The sequence below is a fragment of the Miniopterus natalensis genome, chromosome 12 (assembly GCF_054644295.1).
Source record: "Miniopterus natalensis isolate mMinNat1 chromosome 12, mMinNat1.hap1, whole genome shotgun sequence".
In the NCBI taxonomy this organism is placed as follows: domain Eukaryota; kingdom Metazoa; phylum Chordata; class Mammalia; order Chiroptera; family Miniopteridae; genus Miniopterus; species Miniopterus natalensis.
This window is the reverse complement of record NC_142092.1, coordinates 70360128-70382769: the sequence shown is the minus strand read 5'-3', so window position 1 is coordinate 70382769 and position 22642 is coordinate 70360128. Positions and strand designations below refer to the sequence as shown.

Below are 22642 nucleotides of genomic sequence, written 5' to 3'. Positions count from 1 at the left end.
CTCAGGGTCTCCGCTACCTGCCATTCACTCCTTTCTTAGAAGGTGGGGGTGCGGCCCTGGGTCCTGCTGTTCCCCTCAGAGCTTCCATGGCGGGTTCTGGGCTCTGGAACTCGGGGGTGTGATCCCAGTGTGAGCAAAGGGCCAGGGCCAGGACCTGGCTCCCCAAAGTCTCCAGGGGGGTGGGTGAGAGCAGGTGGAGGTAGCTTGGGCTCCTGGGCAACGAACGAGCCCGCTCCAAGCGCCCGCTCCAGGTGCCCGCCCACACCCCACCTAGGTGTTTCCTAGGGGGCTCGGGGTCCCCACGGCAGCAGCCTCCACCGTGGGGCCTCACCAGTGTCCCGTCTGGCTTGGCTCCTGTGATTTGGGACCCCTGGGGAAGGAGGAGGGGTGCACTCCCTTGGGGTGTGGGGCTGCACGGGAAGGGAGGCGGGGTCACTGAAGGCCCCCCTCCGGGCAGGTGGGAGACCAGCAGCTGGAGCGAGTGCTCACGCACCTGCGGGGAGGGCTACCAGTTCCGCATCGTGCGCTGCTGGAAGATGCTGTCGCCCGGCTTCGACAGCTCCGTGTACAGCGACCTGTGCGAGGCGGCCGAGGCCGTGCGGCCCGAGGAGCGCAAGACCTGCCGCAACCCGGCCTGCGGGCCGCAGTGGGAGATGTCCGAGTGGTCCGAGGTGCCTGGGCGCGGGCGGGGGCGGGCGGGGGCGGGCGGGGCCCCTGCCACCGGGCCCTGACCGCGGGCGCCCCTCCTCACAGTGCACGGCCAAGTGTGGGGAGCGCAGCGTGGTGACCAGGGACATCCGCTGCTCCGAGGACGAGAAGCTGTGTGACCCCAACACCAGGCCCGTGGGGGAGAAGGACTGCACGGGGCCCCCCTGTGACCGCCAGTGGACCGTCTCTGACTGGGGGCCGGTGAGGGCAGGGCCCTGGGAGGGGGTGCTTCCAGGGGTGGCCAGTGAGAGTGGGCCCCGGTGCTTCGCCTCGCTGCGCCTCGGTCTCCCCTTTTTTCTGGGGTGAGGTTTGGGGGGAGAACTGGCCTTTCTCCTTGTTATTATGAAGAATCAAGACCTTTATCCAAAAGCAGGCGGCCCACATGGCAGCCCCCTTTGTGACCTGCTGTCCGTCTCCTTGCGTGTCTGTCTGTGTCTCTCTTGTGGGGGAAGAAAGATGCTCAGATGCTCCCTGGGGTCCCCTCTGGGTGCTGGGTGCACAGATGACCTTTTGGGAATTTTGGTTGTGCTTTTTCTCTCTGTGTGTTTTTATCAAGCGCGCAATATTTCTGTAATTAGAACAGAAAATGTTATTTAAAACGTGGTCACCATGGCAACGGCTGCCCCAGGCTGCCCCGGGGGCGCGGCAGGGACCTGGGGGGGCTGGGCTCTAACCCCGTGTCCCCCTGCAGTGCAGTGGCAGCTGCGGCCAGGGCCGCATGATCAGGCACGTGTACTGCAAGACCAGCGACGGCCGGGTGGTGCCCGAGTCCCAGTGCCAAATGGAGACCAAGCCGCTGGCCATCCACCCCTGTGGGGACAAGAACTGCCCTGCCCACTGGCTGGCCCAGGACTGGGAGCGGGTGAGTGCTCTGAGCCCAGCGCAGGGCCCGCTGCCCGGGAGAGCACTTGGCTGAGAGCCAAGTGGCCGGACCGACAGACTGGTCAAAACGAGGGCTTAATTGTACGCTATAATGGCAGGAGTCCCTAAAAAATTAATTTGAAATAGAAAAAGCCAAAAAGGTAGGAAAACTCCTTAAAAAGTCCCAATCTAAGTAGGCAAATGCTCAGCAATGCATGCAGATGGAGCACTGTCCCTTCCCGTCCCCACGGCCGTGGCTCCCACACTCCCCACACGTGGAAAAGCAGGAAAGGGCTGGCGGCTGTGCTTGCTTCTGGCCCACGGGTCCTTGTTCTCATGACCAACTTCATGGTCACAGCCTGCGGTTTCAGACAAATTGTTCTCCACTCGACTGCCCTCTACCAGCTGTTTCAGGTGACCTCTCGTCGCCAAAGCATCTTGGGCCAAATTGTCATTAACTATTTCGGTTTCATAACGGATGGTTTTCTGCTAAATTGCTTCTGATCAAATCCCTTTTGGGACAAAGAGTTCTCGGCCAATTTGCCACCCATCTCAGCATTTTACCCAATGGCTACTGACCAAGCCATTACCACCCGAGTCCCCGCGCGCCCTGGTTCTAGTCCTCCTGGCCTCTGCCCTCTGACCCCCCTCTGTCCCCTGGCCTCAGTGCAACACCACCTGCGGCCGAGGCGTGAAGAAGAGGCTGGTCCTGTGCATGGAGCTGGCCAATGGGAAGCCGCAGACACGCAGTGGCCCCGAGTGCGGGCTGGCCAAGAAGCCGCCTGAGGAGAGCACGTGCTTCGAGAGGCCCTGCTTCAAGTGGTACACCAGCCCGTGGTCTGAGGTGAGCGCCGCTGGCCCCTCTGAGGCTGCCTGGGGCCAGGCCTGAGGGCTGATCCTGTCTCTGTACCTCCTCTCCTGCCCCAAGTGCGCCTCAGTCCCCCTTGTAGCCTCCATCATGGCTTTCTGTCCCTGGAAAGCTTCTCAGCTCTACCAAGTCAGCTGGTAGGAGAGCCACCTCTTCCAGGAAGCCTTCTTGGATCTCACCTCTGGGATCCCTGCAATGCTGGTCCAGGGCCTTTCTTAGCCTGGCACGCTTCTGGCCTTGCATTGCAGCCTTTTAGTCATGCATTTGACAACATATGTGCCGGCCACCCGTCATGAGGCAGACAGCCCAGGTGGCCCCTTAGGGGTTCCTCATGGGCCAACTCTGAATAGGAAGCGATGAATGACACAGTGTCACATGGGACTGGAAGCCCAGGACAGTGACTGTTATATTCCACAGTGTGTCTCAGACACCCACAAGGGAGGCTTCTGTGTTCTTGGTCACCTGATGGGTAGATGCCACATCCCAAAACTTAAGCGTTCAAGGTGGAGATTCTAAGGGTGAAACGGGGGTGAGCCTGGGGTTCCATGAGTGCTACCCGCTCTCAGAATGGGAAGGGCCGGGACCTCCGCATGCCCCCATCCCTGCCCAGGTCCAGGGTTCTCAGTGGGGAGACTCAGGGTGGCATCTGGGCTCAAACCCTGACCTAGATGAACCTCTGCTCACCCTACAGCACAGGCACTCACTCGAGAACCAGAACAAGTAGTTATTCATTCTGTGTTGCCAGCCAAAGGACCCTGGGGAGAAAGAGAGGGGCTGAGGGGAGGTGAGGGGCTTTCCTGGGGGCGTCAGTCAGGGGGACCAGGAGGTGCTAGTGGCTACAGAGACCAGGACATGGCAAGGGGCCCCCTTGAATGGCTGTTTGGCTGGGAGGTGAGGGGGGGAAGGGCAGCAGGTGTGGCTGGACTAGGGTTTGGGGTCCCCAAGAGCCATCCCAGACCTGCACGTTGGAAAGAGCATCAGCCTCAGAAGATGGGAGGGCAGCTGTGGGTGCGGCCAAGACCTACTAGGTGCAGGTGCTGTTCTGGGTGCCAGCCTGGGAAGGGGGAGAGCCATGAAGGGGGGAGAGCCCAAAAGACAGCTTGGGAGTGCTGGGGGAGGGGCATCCCCGCAGTGCCCTGATGAAGTGAATGGGTGAGGGGTGACTGGCATGGACGGGGGTGGGGGTGTTGGGGGGGAGGCTCGGTAAGAGTTTGTTCCTCCAGCTGCTGCATCCACTCCCCAGGGACAGAGAGTTAGGCGCCGGGGCACGTCCAGAGGCTCCTCGGGACGTCCACCCGAGGCTGACTGTCCTCCGTGCTCAGTGCCGAGCCAGCCTTTCATCTCTCCAGACTGGGCCAGCCCCCAAGCTGGGAGGGGGCACGGTGGGCGGCCCTCCCTACCAAGTCCTCTGCAAACCGGACTGGAGGGTGGGCCCAGGGAACCGAGGGCCCGGGTCCCAGATGGGCCTGGGTGACGTGGGGTCAGCCTCGTGGGGGGAGCGAGAGGGAGCCACCGCCTACGGGCTGTTGACAGGAGGATGGCCGGATAACTGGGGTCAGCAGCTGTCCCTGGTGTTCTGGGTAGCTCAGCGGGGTTTTCCGAGGGCAACATCTGGACAGTGAGCCTCGGTGGTGGGGGTGGCTTTGGAAGCTCTGCTTCATTGGCCCACAGCGAACACAGCTTTTTACTGGAGTGGAAAACCAGCGCTCTCCCTGGGCCCTGGCCCGCATGTCCTGGGCATGGAAGGACCTGGGAAAGCCTGGAGGGATCATTGAGAGAGGAGGGGCTCACCCTCTTCTGTGCAGGCGGGGAGACTAAGGAAGCACTGGGTGGGGCTGAGTATCAGTCTCCTGACTGCCAGCCAGTGCCCTTCTTGCCCTCGGCACCCCAGCTCTCTTGTGCCCTGTGTTAGTTGAGACCCAGCAGCCTGGTGAGATGGCGGGGTCTCTCATACCCACTCTCCCCACCAGTGCACCAAGACCTGTGGGGTGGGCGTGCGGATGCGAGATGTGAAGTGCTACCAAGGGACCGACATTGTCCGTGGCTGCGACCCGCTGGTAAAGCCCATCGGCAGACAGGCCTGCGACCTGCAGCCCTGTCCCACAGAGCCCCCAGGTGAGCAGGGGGAAGGCTGATGGTGGGGCAGGGCTTTCAAGGAGCTGTGAGCAGAGCCAGGCCTCAAGGAGGTGCAGACATCAGCCAGGGGACTGGGCCATTCGTGGCTTCGGAGACCAGGGCATGTTGGGGAGCAAAGGTTCCCTCTGGAATGGCTGAGCCTGGCTGGGAGGTGAGGGCAGGAAGGATAGCAGGTGAGGCCTGACTGGTGCTCAGAGTCTCCAGGAGCCATGCAGAGACCTGCACCTGGGAAAGAGCATTGACCTCAGAAGATGGGAGGGCAGCTGTGGGTGGGGGTGGGAACTCAGTGCTAGGCACGCAGAGGCAGGGCGGCGAGGGGCCGAAGCATCTCTGGCTCCGGCACCCGGAAGATGGACGAGCCGGGCTTGGAGTGGGGCACTGTGGGTGGGTGATGAGCTCTGGATCTATTGAGTGGAGGTGTCACCTGTGGGCCTCCCAGGGATACTTTGGGGGTGAGATCAATGGCTCCTCCAGATCCTGGTCCCTGGACATCACCCTTCCCTGAGCATAGGTCAAACCACCTGTCGGGACATATGAAGGTCCTAGAAGGGGTGGCAAAGAAATAGAGCCTGAGTGCTTGCAGTGGGCTGGGAGGCCCACTGCCCCTGAGCCTGGAATGGGCACGTATGGGCCACCTGTCCACAGGTGCTGTCACCCAGGGCCACCCTCGTGCAGACCTCATTCCCTCAGTTGAGGAAAAGAGAAGTGGGAGTAGTGGGGTGAGGTGGAGGAGAGGTCCTATCCTGATGTTCTATGTCTCCCATCGTGTCCCTTCTCCAGATGACAGCTGCCAAGACCAGCCGGGCACCAACTGCGCCCTGGCCATCAAGGTGAACCTCTGCGGCCACTGGTACTATAGCAAGGCGTGCTGCCGGTCCTGCAGGCCCCCCCACTCCTAGCCTGGCAGCTGCTGCCTGAGAGACCCGAGCGCCCCGCCCCTGGGGCCCCCATGGACACCCTCCCTGCAGGGCGCCCGGGGCCGTGAAGACGTGACACTGAGCCTCTGCTCTCCCCGGGAAGGAGAGCCCCCCAGCGCCTGTCGGCCTCCCCAGACAGAGCCACCCCTGCTGCAGGCAGTTGTTCTTAGAGCCTGAGCCTGGTGTGTCTGTGGTTGCTGCCCCCAGCACCCAGCCCAGCACCCAGCTGCCCAGGGCCCAGAGCCCAGAGCCCAGAGGTGAAGGTAACCAGCCGCCTGCCCCCGAGCCCCTTCCCTTCTCTGGGCGGCCTGGGAAGGTCCCGCCTGCCTCAGGGCGGATGGTGGGAGGGGGCGTAGGGCAGGCAGGAAGATGCGGGTGCTGCCTCGGGTCCTGGGCCACTTAGGTGTCCTCCTTCCAGAGGAACGTTATCTCCCATCTTAGCACCCGGCGCTTCCCTTACACCAAGCTCACGCACGGAGGGACCCACCGCACTTTACGCCCGGGAAGGGGCACTCCTCACGGCATCCCCGTTGTCGTCTCCGTCAGTACTCTGTATGTTAATAAAGAGGTTGTATTTATGGCCGCATCGTGGGCTCTCAGTGCTCTGGCTGGGGGGCTGTGAGAGTCGGGGGGGGCCGTCCAGCTCCCTGCTTCAGGGAGATTTGCTGAGGCCTCGGGTCTGGGAACAGGGCTGGGGCTGGAGCTGCGGGCTCCCCGAGGAATGACAGGTGGCAGAGTGGGGAGCCCGCAGGCAGGAGCGTTCAGGGGGCACCAGGACTCGATGCTGGAGTCAGAACTGAGTCAAATTCTTGAGGCTACCAATGGTGGGGACCTGGGAGTGGGAGACCTGGGGCGCCTGGAGGGTCCTAGTAAAACATGGGGGCCTGTGAGGACCAAGGGGGAGCTTAGAGGGCCCTTGGGGGATGCTGGCGAAAAGTCCATAATTTAAACCTCGGGAGAAAGCACCCACTCAGGATGTGCTGGGCAGAGGGAGGAGATGAGACGTGCGGGTAGGGGCCCACATTGAGAGCTCAGGAAACATCCATCATTACCGTTTCGAGACCTCATAGAAGGACTCATCTGGACTTGGGGCGCAGGGACACAGGAGGGCTTCCCGGAGGAGGTTCTGTTTAGGCTGGTCCAACAGCAGGAGTGGCTCTTCCAGACGAAAGGGTGGGGAGGAGTGTGGAAAAGGGAACAGCCTGTACAAAGAGGAGAGCCTGGGGGTGTCCGGGACGCTGAAAGCAACGTGGGACCAGGCAGGGCGAGGATGCCACAGCAGCGTCTCCTTTGGGGACAGGTAATGGGATGGCAAGTGGCTGCTCCCCTGGGATGCAGGGCCAGCCTGTCCCCAAACTGAGGCCAGAGCAGGGGCCCCGCAGTGTTTAGCATGGTGTGACTGAGTGACACTGGAGGCCTGTGTGGTGGGCTTGCTCAAGGTCACTGGCTGAGGTGAGTCACCGTAACCCAGTGTCCCCACCATCGTGCCCTGTCATTGACCCCTGCTCTTCACCCCACTCTCCACCCCCATCTCCTCTCCTGTGTCCTTTCGGCCAACACTTATCGTGCGCCCACAAATGCCTGTGCCCAGGCTCTGTGCCCAGTTTGCCAGCTCCGTGTCGTCCCCTCCTAAAAGCTGCATTAGTCTTTGTCATGATCACCCCTCTGTGCGGATGCCAAGACCGAGGCCCAGAGATGTCAGTCACTTGCCCCAGGTGACCCAGCCCGTCCCCCGCAACCGCTCTCCAGGAGCTCAGAATTTACGTCAATGGTCCCCAGTCTCTGAAGATGGACACGGCACCCGGGGAAACTCAAAGATGAACGTGGCTCGCTGTGGCCACCCCTCCGGGCAGGGAGCCCTGACCCCACGGGCTGGACAGGAGAAGGCGGGCTCCGCCTGGCACCGGGCTGCACACAGCTCTTCCCAGAAGGTGCAGAGAGGGTCGGGGCTGCAGACAGCGGTGCGGTGTGCTGAAGACACATTTATTGGCTTCCTGCTGTGCCCGGGGAGCGGGCAGGCCCCGCAGTGGGCCTGAGTGAACGCGCATGGGTGGTGCTTCTCTCATTTCAAACTGATCTATGAATCTACACAGAGGACAGGGATTAGCAAAGGAAAGAGGAAAATGGAACGTAACGGCCCCGGGAAGTGCCACCTCCTGACCCTCGCCCCCCCCCCGCCCGCCCCCCAAGCTGATGCATCAGAAACAAACGCGTGGGGTTCCACAAGGGCAGGGGGGTGAGTGGGGCTCTGGGAACCTCTGGGATGAATTCCAGTAGCGTGTCCAAACTGAGGCAGGAGGAGAAAGGATGATGAGGGGGAAAATTGAGAATGCTAAAAATAGTAAGTCTTTGCCAGCTCCGCGCACGTCCAGTCCAGCCGTCTCAGCTCATCAGCGATTTCGTGTAAGAGCAGCTCGGGCTGCCCATGGCTCAGGGACGGTCACTTGCCCTCACAGGTTTGTCTTATAGGAAGGCTGGTGGCTGCGGAGCTCCATCCATCTTCCTGGGTAGATGGGGCCTACCCTACCCTAGGGTTCCAGGGGCAGAGAGAGCCCTGGAGAGGGCAGGGAGGCCTGCTTCAAAGAGAGGAAATGCTGCCTCCGCCAGGGTGAGGAGCTGCGTCCCCCATGGTGGGCGCCCCTGGCTTTGGGACATTTCTCCAGTGGCCACTGGGCATTGCTTCCCTAGCCAGAGAGAGGGAGCCGAGAGGGGTCTCCAGGGGAGACCTCCAGCTCCACTGACAGTGTGGTGGAGAGTGGGCTCAGCTGAGGCCTTCACTCAGAGCAGGGCGGGGTGGCCAGGCCTGCCTGGCTCCCAGGTCCTCCAGAGAAACGGGGCAGGGAGAGACGGGTCTGTCCCCCGGGACCAGAGCTCGAAGGGCTCCCAGAGGCTGAGGCCCAGGATGGGAGGGCCTGTCTCAGGTCTCACGGAGAGTGAGTGGGTCTCTTAGCCCTCGGTCCATGGCTCTGTCCACCCCGCCAGGTCAGGTCTGAACATTGGGCTGTTTTAGTGCAGACACTCCTGGAGCAGGTGGTTGGGACAAGGCCTCTTTCACCAAAAAGCCAGTTGGCAAAATCACTGACTGTGCATCCCTGAGGCCCAGTCGCCCTGAAACTCCCCCTTCTGGGGGATTCTGCAGAGAGATCAGCTCAGCCGAGGTCTCAGCTGCCTGGCACTTGAAGCTAGGGGTGTGGTGGGGGCGGAGAGACAGAGCCCCCCATACCCCATTCTGGTTGGAGGGACAAAGTAGTTGGTCTGAAATCGCCAGGGAAGGCGGGCTGCAGGGCCCCGAGCATTGCCGTGGCCACCCCGTCCTGGGTCAGGTAGGCAGACTAAGGCCGAGGGAGGGAGTGCCAGGGCTGGCCGCGCAGCCAGAGGTGGCTGAGTGGAGGCCACTTCCCACCCCACCTGTGCTAAATGGCGAGGGGGTCCGGAGCCCTGCCTCGCTCTGCGGTGCTCGCCTGGACGCCACGGTTCGCCTGTGCTGCATCACCCCTGCCTCCCTTCCAGCCCTGGCCACCTCTAGCCCTGGCCCTGCCTGCCTTCCCTCGCCTTGTCCCTGCAGCGAGCCCTGGAGCTCCCTGAGGGTAGGGCCCCGCGATGACAGGGATGGGAGGAAGGCTGGGCCAAGCCCAGGTCCTGGTCTGGGGCCAGGCTGGCGGGCCGCAGGGACCCCTCCATGGTCTCCAAACCTGTGGGGAGGGCAGGAGGGGTGGAGGGGTGGGGGTGCGGAGGGGTAGGGGCGTGGGCCTGTCAGACGTCGGTGCTGATGCTGCGGCTCCGCGAGAAGGCCTCCCGCATGGCCGAGAGGCGGCCGGGGTTGAGCGCCTGCAGGCCTGCAAAGGGCCCGGGCGGCAGCTCCGCGCCCTCCCGGCCGAGGGCCTCGTAGCCCACGAGGTCCCCTCCGTTGCTCACGCCCTGGTCCTCCGGCTCCTGCAGGAAGAAGGTGGGCGGCTCGTAGTAGGAGCAGCTGCGGCAGAGGGCGCGGGCCTGCGGGGACCTCTGGCCGAAGGCGGCGGAGGCGGCGGGGTGGAGCGCGGGCCCGTTGGTCAGCACCAGGTTGCGGTTGCAGTGCAGCGGGGGCAGGCCCGAGTGCACGGCGAAGTCGGGCTCCTCCTCGTCTTCCTCAGGCTCCTCCTTCTTGCAGCAGTAGTACTGCGGGCACAGGGCTGGTGACCCCACTGCCCACCTCCCCCGGAGCACAGAGAGGGGGCCGGGGCGGGCAGGGCACTGACCCCGGGACCCACAACCACCACTCAGGCCGGGCGCCCTGCCGAACACTCTGCAACGAAGCGTTCGCTCGTTTTATCCACGTAGCAACCGAGGCAGGTGCAATTAATACCTCCATCGTGCAGGTGGGGAAACCGAGGCACGAAAGGGTCAGGCGGCCTGGCCTCAGCACTGGGGTGTGCTGCCTCGGCCTGCACGTGGCTTCCCCTCCTTCCTCAGAAAGATGTGCCCGCCCCCCAGCCCCCAGACTGCCCTGAAGTGTGGGTGGGGGAGAGCAGGGCTCAAGCGCTCACCTCTGCCCTCCCCTCGATGGCTGTGTGCCGCTGGCTAAGTCCCTTACCCTCTGTGAGCCTCAGTGTTTGCGAAGCCCTGGGCAAGGGGCGCCAGGCAGCCGCGGTCACTGAGCCCCCAGAGGCGGAGTCAGGCCAGGGCTGTCTGCTTGGCACTTTATCCGAGACCTGACTCTTCCCCCTTCCTGGGCCCCAGGCTTTGTGGGGGGCTCCATCCCCCGACAGGGCCACCCTCCTGGCTTCCCTCTGAGGCCCTCCCCCTGCCCCCCAGTACGTGCAGCCCCCCCAGTACCTGTAGCCGGCAGTAGCACAGAACTGCGATGATGCACAGCAGAATCACAGTCGCCAAAATGCCCCCGGTGATGACCACCGTCCCGGCTGTCATCCGCCCCCTTCTCCATCAACAGCCTGCAACACACACACAGCGTGGTTCAGGCCCTGGACCGTGTTCTCAGGGGTTAGAGCGGTGGCCCCGGGAGGGGCTCCTGTGGGAGGCAACCAATCAATGTGTCTCTCTCACGTCGATGTTTCTCTCTCCCCCTCCCTCCGATGAAGACTAACAAGAAAACAAAAAAACACACCAAAAACCACGTCTCACGACACACGGGGAAAGGGGGGAATCAAATACCCCAGGGCGCGTGCAGCAGGCGGGAGGAGGTCCGGGCCGCCCTCCCGCCCCCGTTCCCACATCTGCGGGAGGTGACGTGTGCGTGGCGGCCTGGCTCCTGGGGTTCGGGCCGATTTCGTGAGCATGTATTTTAGCGCCCAGCGTCGTGCTCTCAATGGATGGCCCCCTTCCAGCCTGGCTCCACAGGCTCGTGCATTTAAAAATGTACCTGAATGCAGCCCAGCTAAACATATGGTTTTATAAACTGCTTTTTCCGCCCCAAAAGATCACCCTTACCTTTTCATAGCACCACATTTTCTTCTGCAACATCACTTCCAACCCTGTTCCGCTGTATGACATAATGGATCCCTTTTCTTTACAATTTTTAATCGTGATAAAGTGCACATAACATATAACTCGCCACCTGAACCAGTTTCAATTAAGCTCAGCGCTGTTAGGTATATTCACGTTGCTGTGCAGCCCATCTCCAGAACTTTCTCCTTTTTGATATTTAGGCTGTTTACATTTAAAAAAAAATGTATTAGGCCCATGTTTTAAAAAAGCTTTTTTTTTTTTTTTTGGTAGCTAAGTAATTGGAGCCGCTTGAATTACAGAACCTACTTCAAATACTTTTCCAGGATCAATTCTTAGAAGTGGGATTTGCAGGCCTAGGGATGTGCCCTTTTAAACTATTTATTGCGGAAAATGTCACACAAACAGAAGTAGAGGGAATGAACAAGCTGTCACCAGGGGCTCGGGTTGGATTGTCCAGCCAGGTGCTGATAAACCAGTTCTCAGAATAAAAGCCTCCGCACTTGGAACATCTGCTGAGGTCTGAGGCGTCAATGTTCCTGCTATGGCTGTTTCACGTTACCAAGGTTAACGTCTGGCTTGCAAAATTCCTGAGTGGTTAGCAATTACCTCTCACAAACCAGTAGGAGCTGGCTTCAACACACCCTGCCTCAGTTTCCCATCCATCAATTTTCTTTGCAGGGGGATGGCATGTGAGGGGGGTGGCCAGAGCATATCCTTTAAATCATAAATACTTCACGTGTAAAGTCTGACAAAGGGGGACTTAGAAAAAAAATCCAGTCTGCATTTAGCTTTCCACAATCACCTCCAAAATGACTTTTCACAGCTTGTTTGTTCAAATCAGGATCTGTTGCGGTTGGCTGTTGTTTTTTGGTTTTTTTTTCTAATATGTTTTTATTGATTTTAGAGAGAGAGGAAAGGAGAGGGAGAGATAGAAACATCGATGAGAAAGAGACATCACCATTGATGGGCTGCCTCCTGCACGCCCCCCGCTGGGGATCGAGCCTGCAACCCAAGCATGTGCCGTGACCAGAATCGAACCAGTTCACGGGTCGATACTCAACCACTGAGCCACACTGGCCGGATGCGGTTGGCTGTTTTGACCCTAGCAAAGTCTGGTTCCCATTCACCCCCCCCCCCACCCCCGTTGTTTAGAGAAGAAACTGGGCCATTGCTCTTACAGAATTTTCCTTGTACTAGAGCAGCCTGGGGTTTCCTCAAGCGGCCTTTGACATGTTCCTCTATCGCTGCTTTGTCCCCTGAGTTGGCTTCCTATCGCATCCCGTTCAGGGCCCGGGGACTGTGGTCCCTCTGAGTGGTGCTGAGATTAAGCAGTGGGTCCAGCCACGGTCAGCCCAATCCTTCTGATGCAAAGTCCCCCATCGGCCTCCCGCCTGATGCTTTTAGCAGCCCCTGGGGGTGCTTACCCTGGCTTGTTATTTCATGAGAGGGGCTGTGCACTGCGTTTTTGAATGCTATCGTTTCTTCTGCATTTATTAGCTCTGCTCCTCTCCCGAGAACTTGCCCTATCACCTAGATGGTTACCCTAAAATACAGTCCACAGAGCGAAGGCATGGGCGCTCAGTTCTTAATTTATCAATTTTCAGAAGAAGGTGGTGCCTCAGGAGGTTTGTGGTTGTTTCATCGTATCACTGTGATCTCCTGACTTTTATACATTTGTTATGTTTTGATTCAAAGAAGCAATGATTCTTTCTGATGTTCAAATGATCCCGTGGGGACCGTGGGTTTGGAGGCCCCTCCAAGTTGGCTACTGTGTGATTTGATGCCACCCCACTAATCCTTGAGGGTGTTTTGCTTTTAGACACAGGATATCCTGGCTCCTATTGCCCCAAACCTGGACCCATCCCTTCTCTGCAGCCCCTGGGTCTGTCAGTGGGAGGGGTTTGTAGAGCACACAGTCTGGGCACCTGGGTGCTCACTGCTCCTGGGTTTCCATTGGTTCTAGTTCCATTGGTTCTAGGCCGTTTCAGTGACCAGAGCTCGGGAATATTTTTTATTTTTATTTTTTAGGAAGAGAAAAATAAAACATGAGTCATACTGGTATTTCTACTTAAAATGAGAGCTTACAGGGTTATTACTTGTTCAAGGTTGGTGTCTATATGACTTCTACAGTAACAATCTTTTTCCTAATAACACACTTATTTGTGTTTTCCCATTATATATAACAATTAAAAATAACATTACCAATGAGTTTACTAACAAGTCTACTGAATGGATTTTGATATTTATTTGCTTGTTTGGAGGCTGTTGTTTTTACCCCCTTAGGGATGTGTAATGACTTAGCTGTTAATGTGGTTTTCCCACCAAATTGGTACTCCTGTTCTTTTATTCCGCTTAGTGTTCTCCTTTTAAAACTTGGTTTAATTTTAATTTTTAATTGTAGAAAACATTTGGTTCCAGAGTCAAGAGCATAACCCCGTGCATTCAGGCAGAATACCCTGCTTCCATCCCTGCCCCCCCCGCTCAGCCCAGAGGATACTTTCATTTGATTCTGGGTTGGTCCCTCCATTGCTTCTTTCTAAAAACATAGGAAAATACATATTTCCTTCCCCCTTCTAAGCAAAAATGGGATTCCCTATAAACGCTGCATGTCCCTTGCTTTACCTGGGGGTCTGTCCCCAGAACGACCCCGTTTCCCTGGGTATTCGCACCTATCTCCCCAGGGTCCCTGCAGAACTGACAGAGCAGCCTGCTCCTGCCCACAGCTGCGCTGCTGGGGGAGCCCCGTGCCCGCCGCGCCCCACGGGTGGGCATCCCTTTGACTTCCCACTTTCTGCGATTACAGGAATTTGCAGTGAAGAGCTTAGTGGTATGTATGCTTCTTAAGTTTTTGATAAACCCTGCCAAGGACTTGCTGGAATTCAGGCTGATTTTTCTCTTCCAGGAATGTGTGAGGATAACTGACAGATGGGGTTTTCGTTCAGAGACTCCGGGTCTGGGCGGGAGGGGGCTGAGCCCTTGCACCGGGGCGGGGGGGCTGGGAAGGTATGTGGGAGGCGGGGGGTGTTTATGGAGGAGGTGGTAGTGGGGTCTGCAGACCCACAGTCAGGTGGCCTGGGAGGGAGCACAGGATGACCGGGGCCCCTATGACCATAAGGAAGGGGGGACACAGATGTGAACTATCATGAAGGGTGTTGCCCAGGCAACATTGTGCATTAGAGGCAAGGTTGGGTCAGGAACCCAGACCTCCGACAGACAGACAGACAGACAGGCAGAGAGGCAGATCTAGACAGACCCAAAGTGATTAGACAAGGAGACACAGACTCACAGACAGCTCCAAATGCAGACAGACGGAGGTGCAGACAGGCAGATCCAGACAGCCTGACCGACAGGGCCCGAGTCAGGGAGACACAGTGCAGGCCACACAGACAAACAGAGCAGGAGCCTGGGACCCCCACATTCCTGGGCGCCCTGCCGGGCAGCCGACCTGCCTTGGCCCCTGGGGCGGCTGAGGCCAGCTGGCCCGCCAGCCCTGCCGAGGGTACAGCCCGACACAGGCCAATCTAGGGAGCTGGGTGTGCAGATGAGGTGGCTGGGGGGGGACGCTGGGTGGGGGCCAGGCCTGCTGTCCAGATGCGTTCCATGCTCTTCACTGAGGTGAAGCGAAGCAGAGCTGGCAGCTGCGGGCAAAGCGCTGGGCCTGGGCCCCTGCACCCTCCTGTCCTGCGGGGCTCGGGGCACCACATGCACCCCGGCCTTACTCTGGAGTGGCGGAGAGCAAGCAGCGGAATGACCCCCAGGGGCCCCTCCCTAGTCCTCAGGGAGCCGTGGAGGGCAGAACAGGCAGAACAGGCACTGGGACCCCACTTTGCAAGTGAGGAGACTGAGGCCCGGAGAAGGGCAGGGCCACTCCCAGTGATCCAGCCAAACCCTGTACCTCGTCAGGATGGGCTGGTCCCCGAGCTTCATTCCGGCAAATGGTCCCCACCCCAGCAGACAGCCACACACGCCCACTGCCTGCCACAGGAAACCCAGGGCTGCCCCGGCCCAGAGGGCGTCAGCGTCACCATCTTCCCGTCACGCTTGTCAGGCAGGTCCCCCTCTCTGAGACATCACACTAACCCCATGGGGTGTGGACCCCACTTCTGAAGATGAGGTGGGGGCGGGGACCAGCACCCAGAAGTTTCAGGGATGGGGTCAAGGCCGGATCTGCTGTTACTATCACATCTTGTGGCAGGGACATGTCCCCCCATTCCTGACTGCCGAGCCCCACACCTCTATAGTATGTCTCATACTCTGCAGCCCACGCACTACTGCAGCAATGGTTTCGGGGTGCCGGCCCAGCCCCCATGTCCTGTCCCTGAGCCATGCGCCTGGGAGCTGCATTTGTACCCCCTGCACCTGCCCATTTGGCCATAGCTTCCTGAGGTTAGGGTGGACCAGCACCAAGGTTGGGAAGTGACATTGGGAGCTAGACACTGGCTGGTAACTTGACCTTGGGTGGAGACCAGGGTACTCCAGCTGCAGCTAAGGAGGTCCTTCCAGCCAGGTGTGTGGAGGCCCAGAAGGGCTGGGCCAGGAGGGAGAAAGGAGGGACGCAGGTGCCCTGAGAAAGCCAGGCTGTCTGTGGTCTTGACTCATGGGGTTCCAATTCCCTCCCCAAATCTGCAGAGTGACTGTGAATATGTCACCTTGAATGCGTTTCTGCTATTTATGCCCAGAAAGATCATTGGTCCCACTTCATCGACGAGAGAACTCACTGAGCTCGGCAGAAATCAGGGGTCATGCAGGGATTAAAGTCTGTGCCTAGAGGTGCAGCACCTCCCCCAGACCCCAGCTGGACCCCGAGAGCCAGCCTGGCTCTGCCTCCACATAGTTGTAAGAACAAGGCTTCTCTGTGCCTCGGTTCCCTACTCATTAGTAAAATGGAGACGTCAAGGACTCTGCCAGCCGGCTGGTGTGCTCTGCTCAGACTGCTATTGTTAATATTGGTGTCCCCCTCTGGGTCTGAGCCCTGTATCAGGCCCCTGAGGGCTTTGGGGAGTGGCCACGCTGGTCACAGAGCCTCCCTCCCAGGTCTGAGATACAGAGGGTTCCTGGCCCCTGGCTCTGGGGAGGAGGGTCTTCAGCGGCAGGCGGCCTGGTGTGATGGGGAGGGTGCAGGCTCAGGCCAGGCGCCCAGCGCTGTCAGCAGCCACAGACGGCTCCGACACCCAGCCCTGTCCAGCTGGAGCGTCTCAGCCTCGCTCTCCAGATACATGCACGCCCAGGGGCAGCGACGCCCGCTATAGGCACCAGGCCCGGCCCAGGCCCGGCCAGCAGACACTCGTACCCAGGCCTGACATCAGTCCACAGTTAACTCCAAACAGCCCCTGAGAGCAACATGATCTCCCTGAGTCATTTTGCCCTTGCTGTACCCCACATCCAGGATGCCCTTCCCTCTGCTTCACCAGGGCCTACTCTGCCACTGGAGCCCAGAACATGCCCTCTCCTCCAGGAAGACTTCCTGGACTTACTTTAAACACATCACAGAATTTCAAAGTGCCAACACTGGGAGGAACCATGTCTCACAGCTCTGAGTGGGGTCAAGGGGAAGGTTGAGGCCAGTGCAGGGGGTGGGGAGGGAAGTTCATTGGTGACTTCATATAGTGAGTTAGTGGACAAACAGTGGCTAGAGGTCCCTTTCCCACACTTTGCTGCCCTCACTGAGCCTTTTGGACTCCTTCCTGTGCCCAGGAACTGCCCAGTTGTGACAATCCTAAAAGGCCTTTGTCCTGCCTAAGAGGACAGATAGGTAGGAGGACATCCTGCTATTCACTGGTTAGTAACCCTGGGACAGAGGCCCCCTTCAGGGCCTCAGTTTCCTTATCTGTAACACGGGCATGGCAGGGTTTAGACAGCCAATTCCTGCCAGGACTTGAAGGATCTAGGTTTGCATCTTTAACCAGCCCGTCTGCAAAGGGTCTGGATGACTGAGATGTGTGACAAAGTCTGAGGATCACGAATGTAAAACACTGCTGATCCAAGAAATAAATCAGGATGGCACCGCCCAGGCTGGGTGGAGAAGGGAAGGGCTGCAAACGTCGAATGCGTGCTTGCCCGGGAGCTTAGAGGGAAGATGGTTGACCCAGTGATACTGGGTCCCAAGGACCAACTAAGGGCTTCGAGACTCAAGTGCTGGAGAGGGCAGTATTGCATTGGGAGGCCTGGGGGGGGGGGGGGGCGCTTCCTGGAGGAGGTGGCTTCTGAGCTATCCTGGAAGGCAAGGCTGGGAGGCAGAGAGATGTGGGCAGGCCCAGTGACAGCCTGGTGGAGGCCGCCTGCCACACTGCCAGCCAAGACAATTTGGCAAGTGTCTTGCTGAATTGCTAATGTGGCCCCTGGGACCATAAACAGTTTTAAAGCTTTATAAATGGCTTTGCTTCCCTGTCCCCACCCAGGGTTTTTACAGGGATGGGGTGTGAGATGGGGTGTGCACCCCCCATAGAATCTGTGAGGGGCCTGGGCAGGCACAGTCCCCTCTGATAGCCCTGTGTCCCCTGGGCGGGTGGGGAAGCCAGCCTCCAGGAGCTCCGGTGGTCTGCTGTGGTTTGAGGACCAAATGGGGTGGTGCTGGGGGCAGGGGGCAGGAAGCACCTGGCAGCGGAGCCAGACGCCAGCCTCCACCTGCCTCCCCCTCAGGGCCCCTCCCCCGGCTGAGGACCCTGCGTGGCTGCATCTGGACACGCGTCCTGATGCAGTTTCAGACCCCTCCTTTCCCTGACTCCACGCTCTGCCCACCCCCCTGCCTCAGAGACCTCAGGAGGGGGTCTCACGGTCCCTTCCCCCCCTTCCTCAGTGCCTGGCTCAGTGCAGGGGGCACAACCATGCTCAATGAAGGCTCTGTCCACTGCGGTCACCAAGCCCTGCCCCTCCGCACCGGCCGGGCCTGGGGCCCATCCTAGCCCAGCAACCTCCGACCCTGCCGGCCCAGAACCTGGGGCGCCCAGAAAATCACAGATGCTCAGGCCTCAGCGGTTGAGCGGAGCCCTGAATCTGCTTAACAAGCGGCCCCTCCAGCTAAGCCATGGTGGTGCGGCCCATTTCCCGATAGGGAAACTGAGGCTGGGGGGCGGAGGCTGGCCGTGGCTGATCTTTGTAGGCCAGGTTGGCTCCTCCCGGGCCTCGGGGAGGGCTCTCCTCCATAGCACATCTGTCTGGCCCCGAGCGCTCCGCTACCTGGAAGGCGCACCCCGCGTCCGCGGGAGCGAGGGCCGCGAGTTCCTGTCTAGACCTGCTCCACATTTGTTCCTCATTTCACGCTCCGCGGGCTCCCAGATTCCTGCGCTGGGTAATAAATAGACAGGCAAGTGTGCGGCAGAGCTGCGGCTGGTCTGGTCTCGATATTATCCAGAGCCTGGCCGGGGCGGGGAGGGGCGGGAGTGGGGCTGGGACCCGAGAGGCAGCTCCCACCGGCACCCCGAGCGTCTGCCTGCAGGCTCATCCCGAGCCCAGCTCAGCTCAGCCAGGCCTGTGCCCCCTCTGTTCTGAGGCCAGAAAGTGCCCATAGCAGGGGATCAGTGCCAGGTGCAGCAGGGCTAGGGGCTGGCATTTAGGAGAAGCCTGGGATGCCCTGGGCTGGCCCTCTCTGTGGCCTTGAGTACCTGCTCCACATTTCTGGGGGACTGTGCCATTCTGCCATTCAGTTCTGGGGTTCCCAACTTCCAGAAGCTCCCTCTAGACCTCGGCGGAGAGCCCCTGGGGCCAGCGCTGTGAGAGCACAGCCGTGCCTGTAGTTCACCGCTCCGCTGCCCAGCCCAGAGCGGGGCCCACAGCGGGTGCCGGGTGCGCGCTGTGAGTGAATGAACCGCAGGGCCTTTGAGCTGTTGAAGAATAGACAGAAGTTCTAGTCGGACCCAGGCAGAGCTGGGGAGTGGGGTGGGGTGGGAGGCTGGGGTGGGGGGTAGCGGCGGCCCCTCCTTTCTCTGGGCGCCAGTTCAACACTGTCAGGGTTAATAAGAACAGAGGTGGCTACAGCTCGGTGCGGGTGCGCCCGCTGCATTGATCTCATTTACCCCTGACTCCCCCGGGGGGTATGACTTTCCCCGGGAGGGACAAGCAGCTGCCCACTGAGGCACGCCCACACGCTCTGGGCCTGTGAAAAGTAGGGCTCACACTCATCTCTCCACGGTTACCCCACCCCCACATTCTAGAGGTAAACAGAGACTAGAAAAGTGAGAACCCACCCAGCACGCAGGAACTCGCTGGGATGCGTGCCCCATCTTTGAGTCCCTGCCAGGTCCATGGTAATGTGGCTGAAGCTGAGGAGCCCGAGGCTCTGTGTGCTGGGAGGAGAGGTTTCAGGCCAGGGCCTGGGCAGCTGGAAGGCCCCAGACCATGACCAGGAAACTGGAGGCAGCAGGTTTGCCCCACCTGGGCTGACCCGAAGGCTCAGCTTCCCCACTGCCTAGGAGAGCCTGAGCAGGGTATCATCACCCAGTTTACAGACAAGGAAACAGCCAGAGAGCTGTACCTGGGGTCACATGGTCAGAAGTGGGGAGCAGGAGTGAATTTGGGGGTGCTACCCCAAAGCTGATGTCTTGTCTTTTCCTGCCCCAGCTTGCCTGTAGGTAGGAGGGACGGGCTGCACTTGCCTCCCTGGCCCCATCAGAACATAAGCCCCATGAAGGCAAGAACCTGATTTGCCAAGTTTCTATAGTCCTCCCGCCACCAGGGGTCAGTACAGTGCAAGGACACAGAAGGAGCTCCAAATATGGGCAGATGGGATTGAGTTGAGATTCACTTGAAAAGCCTGCCTGGAACACACCCTGAACGTGGGAAGGAAAGAGAGGGGATCTTTCCCCTGTGGTCCTACCTCCTGCACCTATCTGCCCCCCAGCATTTCCTGGGCAAGTGGGGGGGGGCAAGCATGGTGCTGTAGGCCAGACCAGTGTGGGGTCCCCAGCAGGAGAAAGGCTGATGAGATGAGCCATTCAGGAACTTTCCAGGGCTGCGGTCCACAGGCAGCATGTCAGGAAACTGGAGTGGGTGGGACTTGAGACCCCAGGATGAGCCCTAGCTCAGCTGCACAGAGTGCTGGCTTTTTCTCTCCCCTGAAAAAACAATGTGCAGAAGTTGGGTTTTTAAAGATCTTTCTGCTGCTTGACTTAAAGTTTTCCGTTTCAACTTCCTCTTCCAAGCTCCTGGTCCAGGTGTGAGGCTTGAAAGGTGCCAGGATTTGTTTATTGAACACATACTACATCCCAGCACTGAGCTAACAGCGCTGCCATCAGTATTTCACTTAACCCTCACAGGACTCTCAGCACAGGTGCTATGAGTGTCCTCATGAAAAACGGGGAAACTGAGGCACCAAGAGGGAGGTGTGTCTGGGTCTGGAGTCCAGGGAGAAGCACAGGATGCGATTCTAGGCCTTTGCCCATCACCGTGAAACAGCTTGGAGCTCCTTCCTCCCTGAAATGCTTTCTAGATCAGTTGTCCTCACATGCCAATGCGCACTGCGTCTACCTGAGGTCAGAGAAAGAGCCACTGGAAAAAATTCTAGGGAGCAATACTCTGAGCTCACATAAGTCCAGAATAGTTCCTGTTTCCACCTGTTGGAGAGGAGAGCTTCATAATTCATGGAGCTCTGGGAAGAGTGCTCTGCATGCTAATGAAGCATAAAAGCTACAGCTGAAAGCATGAAACTGTTTCCAAATGACAACTATGTCCCAGAACAAAGCCCACAAATATGTACAGGGCTCCACCACCCAGCAGGTGAAATTCACAACATCTGGCACCCAGTAAAAAGTTACCTGGCATGCAAAGGGACTGAAACACACAATCCTTAATGAAGAGAAAAACTAATCATTTGAAACTAACCCAGAAAAGGCACAAATGACAGAATTAGGAGACAAGGACATTAAAATAGTTATAACTAACGCCCACATGTTCAAAGCACTAGAGAAAAAATAGGGCACATTAAGGAGAACACAGAAGATGCTAAAAAGAACCAAACCAAATTTTTAGAGACAAAAAAATGCTACAATGTCTAAGGTGAAATACACCGGATAGAATTTACATCAAATTAGAAATTGCAGAAGATAAATGAACTTAAAGAAACAATTTAAAATGAAACAGAGAAAAGAGACAAGACATAAGTAACTAAATAGAGCTTCAATGAGATGTGGTAAATTTCAAGTGGCCTAATATATGTGTGATTGAAACCTCCAAAGGAAGGGAGATGCAGAAAAATACTTAGAAGAAATATTGGCTGAAAATTTTCCGAACTGGATGAAAATGATAGACCCACAGATCCCAAACACTCAATGAACAAGCAGCACACACACACACACACATACACACGAAGAGAACAACAGCAAGGAACATTATAATTAAGTTGTTTAAAACCAATAATAATAATAAAACCTTAAAAACAGAGAAAAGGGGCACATGACATGCAGAGGATCAAAGACAAGACTAACCACAGACTTTGCACTGGAAACAATGAAAGCAGGGAGGCAGTGGGGCAGTATCTTCAAAGTACTGGAAAAAATATCAACCTAGGATTTTCTATCCAGCAAAAAATATTTCCAAAATGTAGGTGAAATAAAGAGCAGAATTAGCACTGTCTCCCTGTCTTGGCTATAAACTCTGGGAGGGCAGGGCCCGCAGCTCAACTCCTTATCAGGTATGCTGTTCAGATTTGCTGTTGCGGCACATTCCTATTTTCTCAGTGGGTTTGGGTCCAACCCAAGTGGTGGGTTGGGGAGCCATTTGGGAAGTACTCTGCTCGTGGGAGACTGGGGAAGGCCCAAGTTGAGGGGGTGGCAGCCCTTCAGGGGATCTCCCTGCTGGGTACCCTGGCCCTGAAGAGGGGGCACAGGGAGGGGGGCTGAAAGGCATGTTCTGCATAAGGACCTTATACCTGTTTCACCTCGCCTATCTCCAGAGGAGTGTGAAAGCCAAAGAGAAATCCCTGTAATGTTTTAAAAACAACACACCCAAAATACATATATTTAGCTGTTCACAAGGTAACAGGCAGTTTCCATGGCTACAGCTGTAAGCTGCGGGTGCTGAAGTGAGGAGGTGGGCTCTCTCCTTAACCCAACAGATTAGGGCACTTGAACATAAATTTATGCCCGGAACCAGGCGCGTGGCTGCTGGGCTGGAGGGAAGAGGGAAGGAGGGAGCGAGAGAGCCACCACTGTCAGCTGCCTCTCCCACTGTCCCCTAGGACCGATTTCAATGGCTATTTAGAATAACATCTGTATCTTTACAGCCCTCTAGTTTATGCTGAGTTTTCCAGTATAGCATCTCCCTGGAGCAAGCAGCCCTGTGAGTTAGGAAGACAGGAGTCCTTACCCTCATTCCTAGGTGAGCACTGAGGACCAGGGGCTGGGGTCACCCAGGAAACACAGGTCCGCGCAATGAAAACCGGGGCTGCTGGTCACCTTGTCCAATTCCCAGGACTCCTTTCTGTGTCACTAGCTCAGGCTGCCCAGCACACACTGGGATGCCCTGGAATTCTGGCCCCAGCTGGAGACAGCCCAGAGCGGACAAAGGGGCCCGGGCCAGCCCTGCCCTGTTGAATTCAGGCAGGACCGCCCCTCACCCCAGAGCTGTGTGTGCATTGGTATGTATGTGTGTGTTAGTGTGCATGTATGGATGTATGCATGTGAGTATGTATGTATATGTGTGTGCATGTATCTGTGCATGTGAGTATGTGTGTGTGCATGTATGTGTGTGTGAGCATGTATGTTGCTGATGGTGAATG

The 22642-nt window shown here is 58.0% G+C and overlaps 2 protein-coding genes across 2 annotated transcripts in view; one reads left to right on the top strand and one right to left on the bottom strand.

The window, feature by feature from the left end:
• ADAMTSL2 (ADAMTS like 2) overlaps window positions 1–6076 on the top strand; it is a 30063-nt gene extending 23987 nt beyond the window's left edge. Inside the window, exons 14-19 of the mRNA XM_087822973.1 lie at window positions 458–671; window positions 754–909; window positions 1400–1570; window positions 2237–2413; window positions 4408–4552; window positions 5354–6076. Of these exons, the coding sequence (XP_087679099.1) occupies window positions 458–671; window positions 754–909; window positions 1400–1570; window positions 2237–2413; window positions 4408–4552; window positions 5354–5472 (982 nt within the window). The 3' untranslated portion in view covers window positions 5473–6076. The remainder of the gene's footprint in view (window positions 1–457; window positions 672–753; window positions 910–1399; window positions 1571–2236; window positions 2414–4407; window positions 4553–5353) is intronic.
• Window positions 6077–9243: 3167 nt separating this feature from the next.
• Window positions 9244–10395, bottom strand: FAM163B (family with sequence similarity 163 member B). Its single transcript, XM_016196671.2, has 2 exons — window positions 10303–10395; window positions 9244–9645 (listed from the first exon to the last, which is right to left on the bottom strand). The coding sequence occupies exons 1-2, from the start codon at window positions 10393–10395 to the stop codon at window positions 9244–9246; spliced, it is 495 nt and encodes a 164-aa protein (XP_016052157.1).
• Between the last annotated feature and the right edge of the window lie 12247 nt (window positions 10396–22642).

What these genes read in the sequence shown, in the direction of transcription:
- FAM163B (XM_016196671.2), bottom strand. Translation starts at nt 10,395, where the DNA reads ATGACAGCCGGGACGGTGGTCATCACCGGGGGCATTTTGGCGACTGTG. An exon ending in TGTGCTACTGCCGGCTACAG is followed by an intron (nt 9,646 to 10,302) that starts GTACTGGGGGGG and finishes CTGTGCCCGCAG; the next exon opens with TACTACTGCTGCAAGAAGGA.